The 16,961-nt window shown below is 48.1% G+C and overlaps 1 protein-coding gene and 1 long non-coding RNA gene across 10 annotated transcripts in view; one reads left to right on the top strand and one right to left on the bottom strand.

Annotated features, from left to right (window-relative positions):
- Window positions 1-31: 31 nt before the first annotated feature.
- Window positions 32-8,085, bottom strand: LOC144338122 (uncharacterized). Its single transcript, XR_013411963.1, has 2 exons — window positions 7,465-8,085; window positions 32-580 (listed from the first exon to the last, which is right to left on the bottom strand). It is a non-coding gene; the product is annotated as an uncharacterized LOC144338122 (long non-coding RNA).
- A 1,115-nt stretch (window positions 8,086-9,200) lies between these two features.
- The window catches only part of GGA2 (golgi associated, gamma adaptin ear containing, ARF binding protein 2), a 44,690-nt gene continuing 36,929 nt past the window's right edge, over window positions 9,201-16,961 (top strand). For all 9 annotated transcript variants that reach the window (XM_015125797.3, XM_077986556.1, XM_077986563.1 and 6 more), the window contains exon 1: window positions 9,201-9,383. In XM_015125797.3, the coding sequence (XP_014981283.1) occupies window positions 9,284-9,383 (100 nt within the window). In that variant the 5' untranslated portion in view covers window positions 9,201-9,283. The remainder of the gene's footprint in view (window positions 9,384-16,961) is intronic.

The following is a 16,961-nucleotide window of genomic DNA, read 5'->3' as shown; positions in this document are numbered from 1 at the left end:
GCATGTGCCATGTGCTGCCATAGCCAGCTAATTTTGTATTTTTAGTAGAGATGGGGTTTCTCCATGTTGGTCAGGCTGGTCTCGAACTCCTGACCTCAGGTGATCTTCCCGCCTCAGTCTCCCAAAGTGCTGGGATTGAGCCACGATGCCTGGCATGAGCCACGATGCCTGGCAACATATATGAAGTTCTTAGAACATTGCATGGCATTTAATAAATGTTAGGTATCACTATCACCATTATTTTCATCCTTAGAAACAGTGATCTTGGTGGCAATGCGTATAAACACACTCAGACTAACTGAAACCATGAAAGGAATTTATTGGAAGAATTAGGACTCTCACAGATATAAAGGGCAGGACTTCCAACTGGACCTCACAAGAGAATGGAATCTGTACCTAGAAACCTGTTGGGACCAAAGGCAGCCACTCGGCCCTCTGAGATGGCACATTTTCTAACATTCACCCCTCTTTGTGTGTCTGCTCTTCCTCTGAGATGGCACAGTTTCTCACATTCACCCCTCTGTGTGTGTCTGCTCCCCTTGTTTTCCCTCTGCAGGCTGCCTCTCTCTTTATCTCTGCACTTGGCCAACAAATGCCCCAGCCCTGAAGCTAAATCATCTCTCTTCTCCTACACCACCAATTAAATAACCAGTATTCCACATACAAACTCGCAGGGGAGTATCTGATTGGCCTAGCCTGGGTCAGGTGTCTACCCCTGGTCCAATCAGCTATGGTCAGTGGGAGTCATATTCTATGATCATGGCTGCAGGGGACTCGCTTTAGTGAGTGGGAAACCAGTTCCTTGCTCTGAGCATGTTCTTTTTCAGTGTTGTTTAGAGAGTATCCTTTCCAGGGCTGGGCATGGTGGCTCACGCATGTAATCCCAGCACATTGGGAGGCCGAGGCCGGTGGATCACTTGAGCCCAGGAATTCGAGACCAACCTAGAAAACATGGTGAAACCCTGTTTCTACCAAAAAAAAAAAAAAAAAAAAAAAAATTAGTGGTGTGTAGTGATGCACACCTGTAATCCCAGCTACTGGAGTGGCTGAGGTGGGAGGATCACCTGAGCCCAGGGAGGTGGAGGCTGCAGTGAGCCAGAATAGTGCCATTGTACTTCAGGCAGGGTGACAGAGCAAGACTGTCTCAACAAAAGAAAAAAAAAAAGTGTCCTTTCCCCTTTCCAGAAAATTACATATTTATAGCCAAATTTGGAATTCCATTCATACTGCCTTTATCCTACTTTATTTTTGCCCTCATAGTACTCTTTACTATATGAAATTACATATTGTATTTGTATGTATTTACTCTCTATCTTACTCAAAAGAATATGAGATTATGGCAGTAAGGAAGTCAGTCTTTTAGTATAACCATAGCACCTGGCACGTTGCCAGATACATAGTAAGGGTCAAGATCTCATGAGGAAAAAAATGTTAGAGGACTATATTAGTAAGATGAGTTTCTTCAGAAGTGGCACTCATCAGCTGGTCTAACTGCCAGACTCTTAACAGTTACCAGTATCACTTCCATCTAAGTGGGGAAATCTTTCCTCTTTCGCAAGATTTGCCGTTATAATTAGCAGTCCAGTCTGTGGCCTGTAATTTGCATTGAATCCAGCTATCTGGGAGAGACTACCTTTGACAAAGCTTGGAAGTGAAGGATGGGGACAGATGACGGACAGATGACGGATATATGTTTAGTGGGGACTAAAATTAGAAGTTGTTGGCTGGGTGTGGTGCCTCACTCCTGTAATCCCAGCACTTTGGGAGGCCGATGGGGGAGGATCGCTTGAGCACAGGAGTTTGAGACCAGCCTAGGCAACATGGTGAAACCCCCCCATCTCTACAAAAAAATACAGAAATTAGCTGAGCATTGTGAGCACTTGTGGTCCCAGCTACTTGAGAGGCTGAGGCGGGCGGATAGCTGGGCCTTTACAGACTAAGTGACCTTTGAACTGGGTTCTGAGGGATGAGTAGGAGTTTCCCAGGTAGATGGGGGTTGGAAGGATATTCCAAGGAGAGGGATGAAAAATAACGCTTCACAAAGTTGGTCAGGACTGGACTAAGGGTAGGAGTTGGGAGAGAGGTAGAAGTGGCTGCTGAGAAACCAGGCAGATGTGAGATCCAAATGGCTCTTCTTTGACTGGTTAAAGGTATAAGTGTTTCATCCCATGCAAATAATAAAACCCAGATTCAATAGAAAAAAATTGGCTGGGCATGGTGGCATGTGTCTATAGTCTCACCTACTAGGGAGGCTGAGGCGGGAGGATCACTTGAGCCCAGGAAGTCAAGACTGCAGTGAGCTGTGATTGCACCACTGCACTCCAGCCTGGGCAACAGAGCAATAAATCTTAAATAAGATTTGTTATCCTACTTAGCAGGAAGTTCATGGGTAAGGCAGGCTGCAGGGTTGGTTAATTACACATGTGGTGACATAAGTGAGGGCCCAGGGTCCTTCTCTCTCTCCGCCCTCCTGGCCACAGCATCTGCAGCAGCCACAGTTGGCTGCCTGCAGCAGTCAGGCCTGTGCACTTCCTCCTTCATGTCGGCTGGGGAGAGGGTGGCTTTCTATGGCTCTCTCCCAACAGCAAGGAAACTCCTAAGTACCCTCCCTCTACTCAACTTCCAAATTTTTAGCCATCCCTGCTGGGGAAGTGAGGGTCTCCATAAATCAGTCAGACCCAGAGCTGGAGATGAAGGAGGTCTGTGTGTCCCTGAGGTGCATGGCTGGGTGGGGAGTGGTGGATACCTCAGCAAAGTTGGGGTTCAGTTAATGAAGGCAAGGAGTTGGGTCTTCATAAGGTGGGAGGTGCAGAGTCATTGAAATGTTTTAGCCATTGAAGTGTTTAGCCATTGAATGAGCAGATTTGTGGTTTTTGAAAGGTCATTCTGGCATATATGCTGAAGAGAGACTTAAGCAGGAGCAGATGGAAGCAAGGAGCCCTGGTAGGAGAAGATTGGAAAATGAGGCACAGAAAAGGGCTCTTTTCACTATAAAGCCATGTTCTCTCATCACAGCCTCTAAGGGCCTATGTTAGGGTTCTCCAGAGAAACAGAACCAACAATATATGTATCTAGGAAGAGAGATTTATTATTAGGTAGTGCCTCATCAAATTATAGAAGCTGAAAAGGCTGAGTGTGGTGGCTCATGCCTGTAATCCCAGCACTTTGAGAAGCCGAGGCAAGAGGATTGCTTGAACCCAGGAGTTCGAGACCAGTCTGGGCAACATAGTAAGACCCCATCTTTATAAAAAAATAGAAAATAAAAATTGGCTGGGCATGGTGGCGTGTGCCTATAGTCCTACCTATTAGGGAGGCTGAGGTGGGAGGATCACTTGAGCCCAGGAAGTCGAGGCTGTAGTGGGCTGTGATTGTACCACTGCACTCCAGCCTGGGCAACAGAGCAAGACCGTGTCTCAAAAAAAAAAAAAAATAGGTCAGTGATGATGGCTTATGCCTGTAATTGTAATCCCAGCACTGTGGGAGGCTGAGGTGGGAGGGCTGCTTGAGCCCAGGAGTGCAAGACCAGCCTGGGCAACATGGGGGGCCACATCTCTACAAAAAATTTAGAAAGTAGCTGGGCATGGTGACACATACCTATAGACCTGGCTACTTGGGAGGCTGAGGAGGGAGGATACTTGAACCCAGGAGTTGGAGGCTGCAAGTGACCTATCATGGTGCCACTGCACTCCAGCATGGGCAACAGAGCTAGACTCTGTCTCTAGAAAAAATAAAAATTGAGAAGCTGAAAAGTCATCTGATCTGCTTGTGCAACCTGGAGACCCAGGAAAGCCAGTGGTGTAGTTGAAGGGCCTGAAAGCTAGAGAGCCAGTGGTGTAGATTCTAATCAAAACCTGAAGACCTAAAATTCAGGAGTGCCAAGGACAGAAGATTGGTATTTCAGCTTAAGCTGTGTGTTAATGTGTCATTGTGTTGCTGTAAAGAAATATCGGAGACTGGGTAATTTATTTTTGTTCAATTTTTATTTATTTTTTTTTTTTTGCAGGCTGGAGAGCAGTGGTGCAATCTCAGCTCACTGAAGTCTCCACCTCCTGGGTTCAAGCGATTCTCTGGTCTCAGCCTCCTGAGTAGCTGGGATTACAGGCACACACCACCACGCTCGGCTAATTTTTGTATTTTTAGTAGAGAAGGGGTTTCGTCATGTTGGCCAGGCTGATCTTGAACTCCTGACCTCAGATAATCCATCTGCCTTGGCCTCCCAAAGTGCTGGGATTACAGTCATGAGCCACCATGCCCGGCCTTTTAATTTCTTTTTTTTTTTTTTTTTTTTTTGTAGAGATGGGCGTCATTATGTTGCCCAGGTTGATCTTGAACTCCTGGGCTCAAGCAATCTTCCTATCTCACCCTCCCAAGTAGGTGAGACTATAGGCATTTGCACCACCACACCCAGCTGATGCATATTTTTATATATATTATCTCTCTTAGATTAAGAAAAAAACCCCATGAAGGTAGGCACTTACCCTTATTTCTTAGATGAAAACAACATAGTTCTAATTACAATGCCTGCACACCCAACCACTACATTAAACTCCTCAACCACTTCCTACCTGCTTAGCCTTTATCGTTTCTGTTGTGGTCTCCAGACCATCAGCATCAATGTCAGCTGGAGATTTATTACAAATTCTGGGGCCTCATCCCAGACCTGCTAGATCTGAAACTGTGCAGTGGGGCCCTGCAATTTGCAACAAACCCTTCAGGTGATTCTGACACATGCCAGTTTGAAAACCATTGATGTAGATGTGGGACATCTATACCTTACACCTTTCCTCACCTCTCCGAAGGGTCATGGCCAACACTCCTATAACAAAAGATGGGTTAAGACCAGGTATGGTGGCTCACGCCTGTAATCCCAGCACTTTGGGAGGATTGCTTGAGCCCAGGAGTTGAGACCAGCCTGGGCAATATGGTGAGACCTTATCTCTACAAAACTAAATAAATTAGCTGGCAGTGGTGGCATGTGCGCCTGTCGTCCCAGCTACTCTCTGAGGACTGAGGTTGGGAAGATCATTTGAGCCTGGGAGGTCAAGGCTGCAGTGAGCTCTGGTGGTGCCACGGAACTCCAGCCTGGTTGACAGCAAGACACTGTCTCACAAAAAAAAAAAAGGGCTAACAAGAGAAAAGCATAACAGATTTATTTAATTAAAGTTTTGCAGGCTGGGCACAGTGGCTTTACGCCTGTAATCCCAGTATTTTGGAAGGCTGAGGTGGGCAGACCATTTGAGGTCAGGAGTTCAAGACCAGCCTGGCCAACATGGTGAAATCCCATGTCTACAAAAAAATTACAAAATTAGCCAGGCATGGTGGCGGTTGCCTGTAATCCCAGCTACTCAGGAGACTGAGGCAGGAGAATCAATTGAATCTGGGAGGCAAAGGTTACAGTGAGCCAAGATGAAGCCATTAGCACTCCAGCCTGGGTGACAGAGTAAGACTTCGTCAAAAAAAAAAAAAAAAAAAAAAGTTTTATGTTGACATGGGAGCTTTCAGAAATAAAGACTGAGGGAAGGCTGTCTACTTTTATGCTTAGGTTTGATGACCAACAGCCAGGTAGAAACAGGATTGAACAAAAGGGTATGATTGATCTATTGGTAATAGACTTTGGTGGGAGGACCCAGCAAGGTCTGTCGAAATTCTTCTTGGCTTACCTGTATATCATTCCTTCCTCCTAGGTATAGGGCAGGAATAAGGGGGCATTACCACCTATTATCAGACAAAGTAACTCAGATAATTTCTTTTTTTTCTTTTTTTTTTTTGAGACAGTCTCACTCTGTGCCCAGGCTGAAGTGCAGTGGTGTTATCTTGGTTCACTGCAACCTCCACCTCCCAGGCTCAAGTGGTCCTCCTGCCTCAGCCTCCTGAGTAGCTGGGACTACAAGTACACACCAGCACACCCAGCTAATTTTTGTATTTTTTTGTAGAGATGGGGTTTCACCGTGTTGCCCAGGCTGGTCTTCAACACCTGGACCCAAGTGGTCTGCCTGCCTCGGCCTCCCAAAGTGCTGGGATTACAGGTGTGAGCCACCGTGCCCAACTGAAAATTTATTTATGGCCAACTCTTAAACAGAAATAGGGGAAGGTTGGAGTAATATGTCTAGGTTTTATGGCTGGCTTTAGGGGAGGGGGTTTGAGTTTCCCTGACCCATCTTAGGAAAGAGGAATTGGAGTTTCTGTGGCTTGACTTGGAAGAAGAAAGATGGGCAGGAGGTCAGAGAGCCTTTGCTCTAAGGCTGCTTCTGAGGCTTTCCAGTCTCTTTGAGTTCAACGTACTTGCTATGCCAAAACACCATGCTCTGGGATATGGTTTTCTGAGCTCCAGCAATGTAAAAATGTTAAAGGATTGCGGGTGCTTACAATAAGTAAAGTTTCAAAAGTTGAAGGATGGTCCTTGGCAAACTCTAGAGCTCATGCCCCCTCTAACATATGTAGACTCTAGTCATGTCCAGGTTTTTGTTGCAGTGTAGAAAGCCGGGTTCAGTGTTGCCAGATGTTTAGAATCTTCAAGAGATGAATATGTGTTAAAGATTTTATTTAGGCCAGGTGCAGTGGCTCATGCCTGTAATTCCAACACTATGGGAGGCCAAGGTGGGCGGATCACCTGAGGTCAGGAGTTCGAGACCAGCCTGGCTAACATGGTGAAACCCTGTCTCTACTAAAAATACAAAAATTATCCAGGTGTGGTGGCGGGCGCCTGTATTCCCGGCTGCTCGGGAGGCTGAGGCAGGAGGATCGCTTGAACCCAGGAGGCAGAGGTTGCAGTGAACCGAGATTGCACTATTGCACTCCAGCCTGGGCAACAGAGCAAGACTCCGTCTCAAAAAAAAAAAAAAAGAAAGAAAGAAGGAAAGATTTTCTTTAACTCCTTAATGAGGAAACTGGTGAGATGTTCAAACCAGTCAAAAGAATGGACGCATTCTTTCATATAGATCAGGAATGTTGAAATGGATGTGCAAGTGGGGGCAGAACTGGTTTTTCCACAGGAATAAGTTTGTGTGTTCCCAGGACAGTATTCATCTGCATGTGTGTGGACAAGAATCATCGCCCATTGCTATTCACTTACCTACAAGGAAGAATTTTTGCTTCTGTATGGCATATGTACCTGAGAATGATCCTATGGTCTAAGAAGAATGTGTATTCTGAGTTCCAAGCCACGGAATCACAGAGTGGCCAGCCTGGAGGTTCACTGTTTTTTTTGAGATGGAGTCTAGCTCTGTTGCCCAGGCTGGAGTGCAGTGGCACGATCTCGGCTCACTGCAAGCTCTGCCTCCCAGGTTCATGCCATTCTCCTCCCTCAGCCTCCCAAGCAGCTGGGACTGCAGGCGCCAGCCACCATGCTCGGCTAATTTTTTTGCATTTTTGGTAGAGACAGGGTTTCGCCGTGTTAGCCAGGATGGTCTCGATCTCCTGACCTCGTGATCCGCCCACCTTGGCCTCCCAAAGTGCTGGGATTACAGGCGTGAGCCACTGCGCCCGGCTGGTTCACTCTTTGTGAGGAACATCTGAACCCTTGGCCCCATCCTGTGGTACGCAGGCCATACGGGGGATCAAGGCCCTTTGTTTGGGGTTAAATTGAGGTTGCCAGATGGAGGTTGCTAAGGGAAGGGTGCCATTTGAAAATACTATATAAACTGATGCTTTTTACAAATGGTAGTGGTCCTCCTGTCCAGCCCACTACCACTAGACTGCCCCGTAAGTCCCCTCAGTAAACCTGCCTCATTCAGTGACTCTGGGTCTCTTCCGCCTCTCAAACATGGTGCCATCCCTACTGAAGTTAATAGGGGTGCGGCACAACAGCTTCAATGGAAAATTATGCGTTGTCTAGACAGCACAACCTTCCAGGTTCCAGCCTTTGTCTTTGAGAAGTCTTATATAACTCTGTTAAGTTGTAGACACCTGATAGCAACTCAAAATAATTCTTGCCTATAAATAGGTAAATTAATTCTGCCCACTGGAGGGACAGCTCTCACGCCGATGGAACAACCAGTTTTGTGTCCATTTGCACACTCATTTTACATTCCTTTTTTTCCAGATAAATTTGCCCTTCTTTGACTTCACTTTTGGATTGATTATAACATCTGCTTGGTTCACTCGTAATTAAATAAAATGTTTAACATGTGTTCATTTCATAATTATGAGAATCATGACATACGTTTTTGGGAAAATTATCTTTTAATAAAATAAGCAAGTAAATAATATATCGATGGTGTACTGTGTGATGCAGAAAATGAAGCAGAGTGTTGAGGAATGCAGGACATGTTATTTTAGAAGTGTTCCAAGAAACCAGGGAGGCGGAGGTTGCAGTGAGCTGAGATAGCGCCACTGCACTCCAGCCTGGGCGACAGAGCGAGACTCCATCAAAAAAAAGAAGTGTTCCGGGAAAACCCTTCTGTGAATAAAAATGCAAGCACATAGGCGGGGCGCAGTGGCTCATGCCTGTAATCCCAGCACTTTGGGAGGGCGAAGCGGGCAGATCATGAGGTCAGTTCAAGACCAGCCTGGCCAACATAGTGAACCTTCGTCTCTAAAAATACAAAAAAATTAGCTGGGCGTGGTGGCACGCGCCAATAGTCCCAGCTACTTGGGAGGCTGAGGCAGGAGAATCGCTCGAACCCGGGAAGCAGAGGTTGCAGTGAGCCAAGATGGCGCCACTGCACTCCAGCCTAGGCGACAGAGTGAGACTCCATCTCGAAAATAATAATTAAAAAAAATGCAAGCACTGTGGAAGGTCAAGGTAAGAGGATCTTTTGTAGCCCAGGAGTTTGAGACGACCCTGGGCAACATGGTGAAACCCAGTGTCTACCGAAAACACACAAATTAGCCTGGCGTGGTGGTACCCGCCCGTTGTCCCAGCTCTTCAGGAGGCTGAGGCGGGAGGGTCGCTTGAGCCCGGGAGGTGGAGGCTACAGTGAGCCGTGATCGCGCCTTTGGACTCCAGCCTGAGTGACAGAGCAATACCCCATCTCTTAAAAAATAAAAATGCTAAAAATTATTCACGTTCTTCTGAAAATCAAATTTAACTGGGCGTCCTGTATTTTATCTAGCAACCGTATGGTGAGTGGTCTCAGAAGACCCGCGCTGGGTAGAGGGATCTGGGCTGGGAAATATCCAGGCCCGCCCCGCGTGGAGGGCGTGGAAGTGGGCGTGGCACCATCGGCTCCGCCCCGTCACGTGCCCACCGCGCCTGCCGCGCAGTCAGCCGAGTAGAGCGCCAGGCGGCTACGGCAGCTAAGGAGGCGGTGGCGCCCGCGGCCGCGGCGTCGGGGCTGAGGCGATGGCGGCGACTGCGGTGGCGGCGGGGGCGGGGGCTGTGGCGGGAACCGAGTCGGCCCAGGGTCCCCCGGGCCCGGCAGCGGCGCTGGAGCTGTGGCTCAGTGAGTAGCCTGGCAGGCCCTCGGCGCGGCCGCTGCGCCGCACGTGAGGCCTCACTTCCCGCCTCCCGGGGCCTTGCTTCTGGGCGGGCGGCCGCAGGGAAGGCTGGCGGCCGGGTAGGGGGTCTGGGCCCTGCGCGGTGGGGAGGATCGCCCAGAGGTCCGCGGAGAGACGCCCCAACCATCCGCCGGGGCTGCGGCCCCCGTCTGCGCTCTGCCCCTCCCCCTCCGCCCACCCGTCCCTTAGCCGCAGAACAGGACCCGGACCCCGACCCCGATACCAATGGCTACGTGACCTGCGCTTTCCTCTGCGCCAGGCACTGTGCTCACAGCGCCTCAGCCCTGCTTAATCCTCGTTCCCACCCCGAGCTGGCTTCTATTATTAACCCCACTAGGGAAGCGGGGACGTTGAGGCTTAAGGAGACGCAGTCGTGCATGACACGCAGTCTCTTCTTTGGAGCTGAGAAAGATCTCTATCTGGCTACCGCGTCAAAAAGAGCTTTTTTACCTCTTGTGTTTACTTTGGCCAGACTTTTTTTTTTTAATGCATATATATATATATATATATATATATATATATATATATATATTTTTCCCCCCCCTCTAAGAGACGGGGTCTCATTATGTTACCCTGGTTAGGCTCAAATCCCTTGGCCGGAATTCTTCTGCATGTCTCCTGTAAGCTTCACAGTAATCTTAGGGGCTATTATTATCTCCGTTTTACCAATGAGGGATTGAGGATAAAGAGGATAAATAATATTCCCTTTGTACCCAGCCCTGCTAGGGGCCGGGAACACTGAGAGGCATAACACAGGGTCCTTGCTCACAAAAACACTTTTTAGTGGGTACAGGCCGGCAGTCCCATCACCTTACTAACGGGATTGGCGAGGAGGAGGAGGGCGTTCGTTTCACCTGTTGTGGTAGAAGTTGGTTTACCTGGGGGTCGTCACAGCCGACCGCTTTCCAGGCAGAAGAAACTGCATGTGCAAAAGCTGGGGACAAGAGAATGTGGAGCACTTCGGGAACAAGTAGGTCAGTCCGCTGGAGTGCAAGCCTAAAGCGCAGGAATCCGGGAAAGGCTGCACGGCTAATTGGGGCGAGATCTTCATGAGCCTTGTGTGCTGCAGAAAGGAGTTTGTTTTTTCCGAGGGCGGGGGAGCTGTTTGGGAGTTTTCAGCCAGAGAATCTGATCAAGGAAGCCTGTTAAAGGTGTCACTTGCAGCCATATGGTGCTAAGTTGGGCGGAGAGGGTGAGACTTAAGGCAGGGAGAGCAGCTAAAAAGCTCTTTTGGTGGTGGTTGGGGGTCGCAGGAGGACTAAGGCAGTGGGGAGAGGGAGAAGTAATGAGCAGGCGCAGTCAGCAGCCTCGGTGCCTTGGAATGGAGACAGGGGACAAGGAGAAATCTAGGCTAGATCGCAGATTTCAGGCTCGAGGAACTGGTGGGTTACAGATGTCTCCCCTGTGAGGAGGAGCTGGTTCAGACAGAGAAGGTTGAGATGTGGAGTTTGAGGTGCTTGTGGCATAGTCAAAAAAGAGATGCCCTCTAGGCAGCTGGTTGGCACCGGAGAGGGCGAGTGTGGGATGTACGGTTTGGGAGTCTGGTTCATTGGCAGTCAGCTTGCGGGAGAAGCTTGTGTATATTAAGAGCAGAGGTTTGGGGAGAGAGCGTGGGGAGCCCCAGCATTGAAGAGGCAGATGGGAAGAGAAGACTGAAGGCTGAGCAGAAACAGGCAGGGGGAGACCTGCAGGGGCACCCACTGATAGCAAAGGAGGGATGTGGTTGTAAGGTAATTTTGCTACTTAAAAATGGGGTAGAATGAGGAAGGAGAAGAGGGAACTTTGAATTTGGTAACCAACCAGTTATTTAAGGAGACGTCCTTGAGTTAAACAGTAGACAGAAGGTAGTAGTTTTAGGAGGCAATGGAGAACAGAAGGCTTAGACTGGAGTTGCAGGAAAAAAAAAAAAAGGACTGGTCATGCCTGTAATCCCAGCACTTTGGGAGGCCGAGGTGGCGCGATCCTTTGAGGCCAGGAGTTTAAGACCGGCCTGGGCAACAGGGTAAAACCCCATCTCTACTAAAACACAAAAAATAGTCATGTGTGGTTGCACACACCTGTAATTCCAGCTAATTGGGAGGCTGAGGTGGGAGGATCGCTTGAACCCTTGAGGCAGAGGTTGTGGAAGTGGAGCCGAGATTGCACCACGGACTCCACCCTGGGCAATAAAGCGAGTCTGTCTCAAAAAAAAAAAATGTAGCCGGAGTAAGAGAAAGTAGCTGCCTCAGGTGGAGGAGATAAAAGGAGGGCTTGGGCTTGGAACTGCCCAAGGACACGGTTCTTCAACTCCAGCTTTTTTTGAAACAGAGTCTCACTCTGTTACCCAGGCTGGAGTGCAGTGGCACGATCTCAGCTCACTGCAGCTTACCCCTCCTGGGTTCAAGCATTTTTTCCACATCAGCCTCCCCAGTGCTAGCTTTTTAAAAATTTTTATTTATTTATTTATTTATTTATTGAGATGGAGTCTCGCTGTGTTGCCCAGGCTGGAGTGCAGTAGTGCCATTTCGGCTCATTGCAGCCTCCGCCTCCTGGGTTCAAGCAATTCTCCTGCCTCAGCCTCCCGAGTAGCTGGGATTGCAGGCACACGCCACCACAACGGGCTTGTGTGTGTGTGTGTGTGTGTGTGTGTGTGTGTGAGTGTGAGATGGAGTTTCGTTCCTGTCCAGGCTGGGGTACAATGGCATGATCTTGGCTTACTGCAACGTCCACCTCCCAGGTTCAACAAGCGATTCTCCTGCCTCAGCCTCCCAAATAGCTGAGATTACAGGTGTTAGCCACCACATCCGGCTAATTTTTGTATTTTTAGTAGTGATGGGGTTTCACCATGTTTGTCAGGCTGGTCTCAAACTCCTGACCTCAGGTGATCCGCCTGCCTTGACCTCCCAAAGTGCTGGGGTTACAGGCATGAGCCACTGCGCGCAGCCCAGGCTAATTTTTAATATGTTTTGGTAGAGATGGCGTTTTACCATGTTGGCCAGGCTGGTCTCAAACTCCTGACCTCAAGTTATCTGCCAGTCTTGGCCTCCCAAAGTGCTGGGATTACAGGCGTGAGCCACCGTGCCCGGCCTAATTTATTTTTTATTATTATGGTTTTTTTCATGGCGTATACATTGTATTAAGCTCCAGCTTTTGGGGGCAATGTCCCAAAGTTGCTAGATCTTCCTGTTTTTCAGGAACGACTAGAACCTATATTCTTAAGTGAAATCTCTTGGGTTTTCAGAAGTTGGTGCCGACTTTGGGCCATAATTTGGGGAAGGCCAGGCAGAATAAATGTGTGGGGAGGGTGCAGCCAGTGGCCTCCTCAGCCGTTTTTCATGAGGCTTGAATGTAGAAGGAGGGAGAAAGGGTAGCAAGAGGGAATTTAGGAGTAATGGAGATTGTTTTAGAAGGAGAGGGGCACCTGTGAGCCCCCCTTCATGTTGATGTTCCTTTGGGGAACTGCCCCTCCCCAATTCTGGGTACAGTGTCCCATACATTGCAGAGGGGCCTGAAGGTGCTCAGAGCCAGAGCAAAAAGGGGGGACCTGGCCTTACAGAGAGGAAGGACACCTTTTGTTTTTCCGACTGTCTGGGGAAGGAGATCAAGATGATTGCACATGCAAACAAGTTTGTCCGTGCCACTATCACCACCCGAGTATTAGGTGCTCAAGTGGAACAGGGGACTTGAGGAAGGTGGGGAAGCGTTGGGGGAGTGGCTGGTGAGGCAAACCGAAGGGGGCCCACCCAGACAGAGAGCTGGGTTTCTCAACCTTTGCATGAGTGACATCTTGGTCTCAATAATTCTGTGTTGTGGGGGCTGACCTGTGCACTATAGGATGTTTAGTGGCATCCCTGGCCTAAACCCACTGGATACCAAAGCTCACACCCTTCCTCCCAGTCATGACAGCCAAAAATGTCACCAGATACTGCCACGTTTCCCCAGGGTTGAGTGGGATGGGATCACTCCTACCCATCTCCCTGCTGAGATCCTGCATTAGGACTGTGGAGTGCTGACTGGACATCAGGAATGTGGGTTGCAGTCTTCATGGCTGTATTTGTTGTTGTTGTTTTTCTTCTGGGAATAGGAGCAGAGAAGAAGTGAACGATGGGTTAAGCCAGATTTGTTGGGGATGGTGGGGCATTGGTGCTGCAATGGAGGGATAAGGGGGTCGTGGGATTGATGGTATGGCCAAGATGTGGGTGTAGTTGAAGGCAAATGCGCATGCGTCTGAGCTGGATGAAGTCACCAGGTGTTTGAGGAATGGCCAAGCTCAGGTCACTGGCCAAGCTCAGGTCCCTGCAAACAAGGCAGCGGTATCTTTAAGATGGGAAAAGAGTAATAAAACCTGTCCTTAGGGTTGTTGAAAGAATCAAAGACTTTGGTACACAGAAAGCACTTAAAATAGTGCCTTACTATGCTTGTAGTAAGTGCTCAAGAAGAGCCAGCTATTATTATCATTAGGCTTTTATAGCTGCAAGTAATCGAAACTAACTCATACTCACTTACCAAAAAAAGGAAAGTAAAGAAAGTCCCAGAGTAGGGGTGGGCTTAGTCCAGGAGCTCACTTCTTTAGGAGGCAATGACAAAGAAGTCATGGTTCACTTCTTTGAATTTTCTCTGCTTTGCTCTTGTCTGTACTGCAATCCCAGCAGAATTCATTTCTTTTCTCCATTGATTTGCAAGAGTTATTGCTCTTCTGCCTGTTGGCTTGGGTTTTGTGTCCACCTTGGAGTCAGCATGACCTGGGGTCCTGAAATATGAAGATGGCCAGACCTGGGGTGGGGTGCGGGTGGGGTGCAGGTGGGGTGCAGTACCCAACCCAGGGCCAAGGGTGGGGAAGGTGAATGGGGGACCTAGAATTGAGGAGAGGGGTTGTTCCCAGAGGAATATCAGGAAGCTGTTACCAGAATCTCATGCCTTAAAAATACAAACGGCAGCGCCTGTGCATTCTGTCATTCGGTTCTGCAGCCTTTTTTTCCACTTCATGTATTTTGGTCATTGTTCCACATGACTGCAGATGTAGTCACCTTGTTCTTTTAAATGAAAAGCCTTAGATGCCCTGTTGTATGGGTGTCCTAGGATCCTTTTAACCGGGTCCCTGTTGGTGGACATCTTAGGTGTTGCTAGCCTTGTGCTATTAAAAACAGGACTCCTCTTGGACTCTGGGATTCTAGCTCTGGTAGTGCTGCCAGGGAGGCCATGGCTTAGTAAAAGTTGGGTGCTCAGTAAATCTGTTTCTTCCTTCCACTTGGAATGATGTGTAGGACATTCCCATGCTGGGTCTTGGAGGTTTTCACATGTGCTGAATTGGATGATTGCCGGACTCTTGGAGTACACATGTTCCTCCTGGGGAAGGAGTCCCCCTGCAGCGTGGACTGCTGAAGGATTGCATTCTGCTCCTTGGGGTGACCGCTTCCCTACAGCGTTGGGGCTCCCCTTGCTAGCACAGGCGGCTGCTGGTGCCAGTCATGACCCCGGTGGTTGGTTGGCAGCTGACGTGGGATGGTTTGGCTTCTGAATTAGTCAATCTTGGATGAGCCATTTCACTCACAGCTGGAGGTCTCAGCTGTTTTCTTAACACCTCTGGCCCTGTAGCACGCTTGAAATGAATCATACAAACACTGCTTTTAGTGAGGAAATACATGGCAGCAGTGTTATTTCTCAGCACCCCTCTGTCCTGCTCAAGTGCCAGCTATAAATAAACCACCTTGGAGTCTGGGATAGCCCAAAACAGAGAAGGCATCCTTTGAATTTCTCCCTGGCCATGCCCTGTCTGGCCCCTAGCTAGTCCTTGGAGCAGATTAGTATCAAACTGACCTGCGGGGGTTGCTGTGGCCTGGTCAGACCCAGCTGCTGGCCCCCTGGGGGTCATTTTTTGGATCTGCGCAAGTCCTCTGAAATAGTTTGTGCAGGCTGGGATTATGTGTTTAGGGGCCCAGTTATTTCAGACTAAGATAGCCATCTCCCCGTGATACCAGTATGTCCAGCCAGCTGGCCAAACACTGTCTAGCAAAAGAGGAATCATCTATTCAGTAGGTACCTGCCAGCAACTCTTCTAGGTGCTGGAGCCTGTGAGAGTGAATGAGACAGGCCTCCTTTTTGCCTTCAAGGAGTTTATGAGCGCGAAGATCAAGCTGGCTTCCAAGAGAGGCCCTAACTTTGTCAAGGTACTGAAGACCTCACCGCGAGAGTGGTTAGAAACACGTCCAGGCTGTGGAGCTGGGCCAGCCTGCAACTGAATTTTTGTTTCTGCCATTCCCTTGCTTTGTGGCTGGGTAGGTTTCTTCATCTGTAAAATGGTGTAGATGTTTGTGCCACCCTGGGTTCTGAGGTCATCTGGCATGGTACCTGGCTCATAGTCGGTACTTTTTCTTTTTTTCTTTTTCTTTTTTTTTTTTTTTTTTGATACAGAGTTTTGTTCTTGTTGCCCAGGCTAGAGTGCAATGGCATGATCTCAGCTCACCGCAACCTCTGCCTCCTGGGTTCAAGCAGTTCTGCTTTAGCCTCCCAAGTAGCTGGGACAACAGGCACGCAGCACTACACCTGGCTAATTTTGTATTTTTAGTAGAGATGGGGTTTCTCCATGTTGGTCAGGCTGGTCTTGAACTCCCGACCTCAGGTGATCTGCCCACCTCGGCCTCCCAAAATGCTGGGATTACAGGCATGAGCCACCGTGCCTGGCCTCATAGTAGGTACTTTTTAAAATGACAATGAACACCGTGACTTTTGAGCCATGATAAATCTTTTTGTTTTCTTCCCCGCCGCAGGAGAATCCGTTTTCCTTTTATTCATTATGCAGTGGGGCTAAAGTGCAGGGCACGAAGGCTTTTACACAAAATTTTAAGTTTTTATGTATAGGTTTTCATGGAAATTTAAACATTTAACAGTGATAGGGATAATAACCCATCATAAGTACATTATCACTAGGTTTCAGCAACTCTTTATTTTGCCATTTATTTTCAACTATCCAAATATTCTAGAAGTATTTTAAATCAAATATACAATATCATTAATTTTGGGAAAAAGTAACTATATCTGACAAGTAAAGATAAAAAGGAAAATACCATTATTACAACTAATACAATTTTCAATATGTAAAATAGATCAAATTATGTATTCACCAAAGAGTAGACTCTACAACCACTGAAGGCTTTGCATGAAATGTTTTGACATGGTTCATCCAACATTTCATCTTCAGACACAAAAAATCAATACATGAAAATATTTAATTACATATAAAGGGCCATCGACTATGGTTGGAGGAGGAAATTGCAAATCAACAGTGGGATATTCCAAACCACTGTATTGTGAAAGGAAACCCAAGAAAGAAAATAGGAATTACTATTGTTCCCGATAAAAGGAAAGGAAAGGTAACTCCTAGAGAGCCACTCCCTCACTTTGCCGTATTCAGATGTCTAGAACAAGGCACAGGTCTGGCCATATCCAAGGGAAGATGAGGATTCAGGGTATAACAAAAGATAGCAGAGATCATGGGGTGTCTTAGGATTCTGTCCCCCACATCCATCCTTGCACAAAAACTTAAT

This window comes from Macaca mulatta, chromosome 20 (genome assembly GCF_049350105.2).
Source record: "Macaca mulatta isolate MMU2019108-1 chromosome 20, T2T-MMU8v2.0, whole genome shotgun sequence".
In the NCBI taxonomy this organism is placed as follows: domain Eukaryota; kingdom Metazoa; phylum Chordata; class Mammalia; order Primates; family Cercopithecidae; genus Macaca; species Macaca mulatta.
This window is presented reverse-complemented; position numbering and strand designations above follow the sequence as displayed.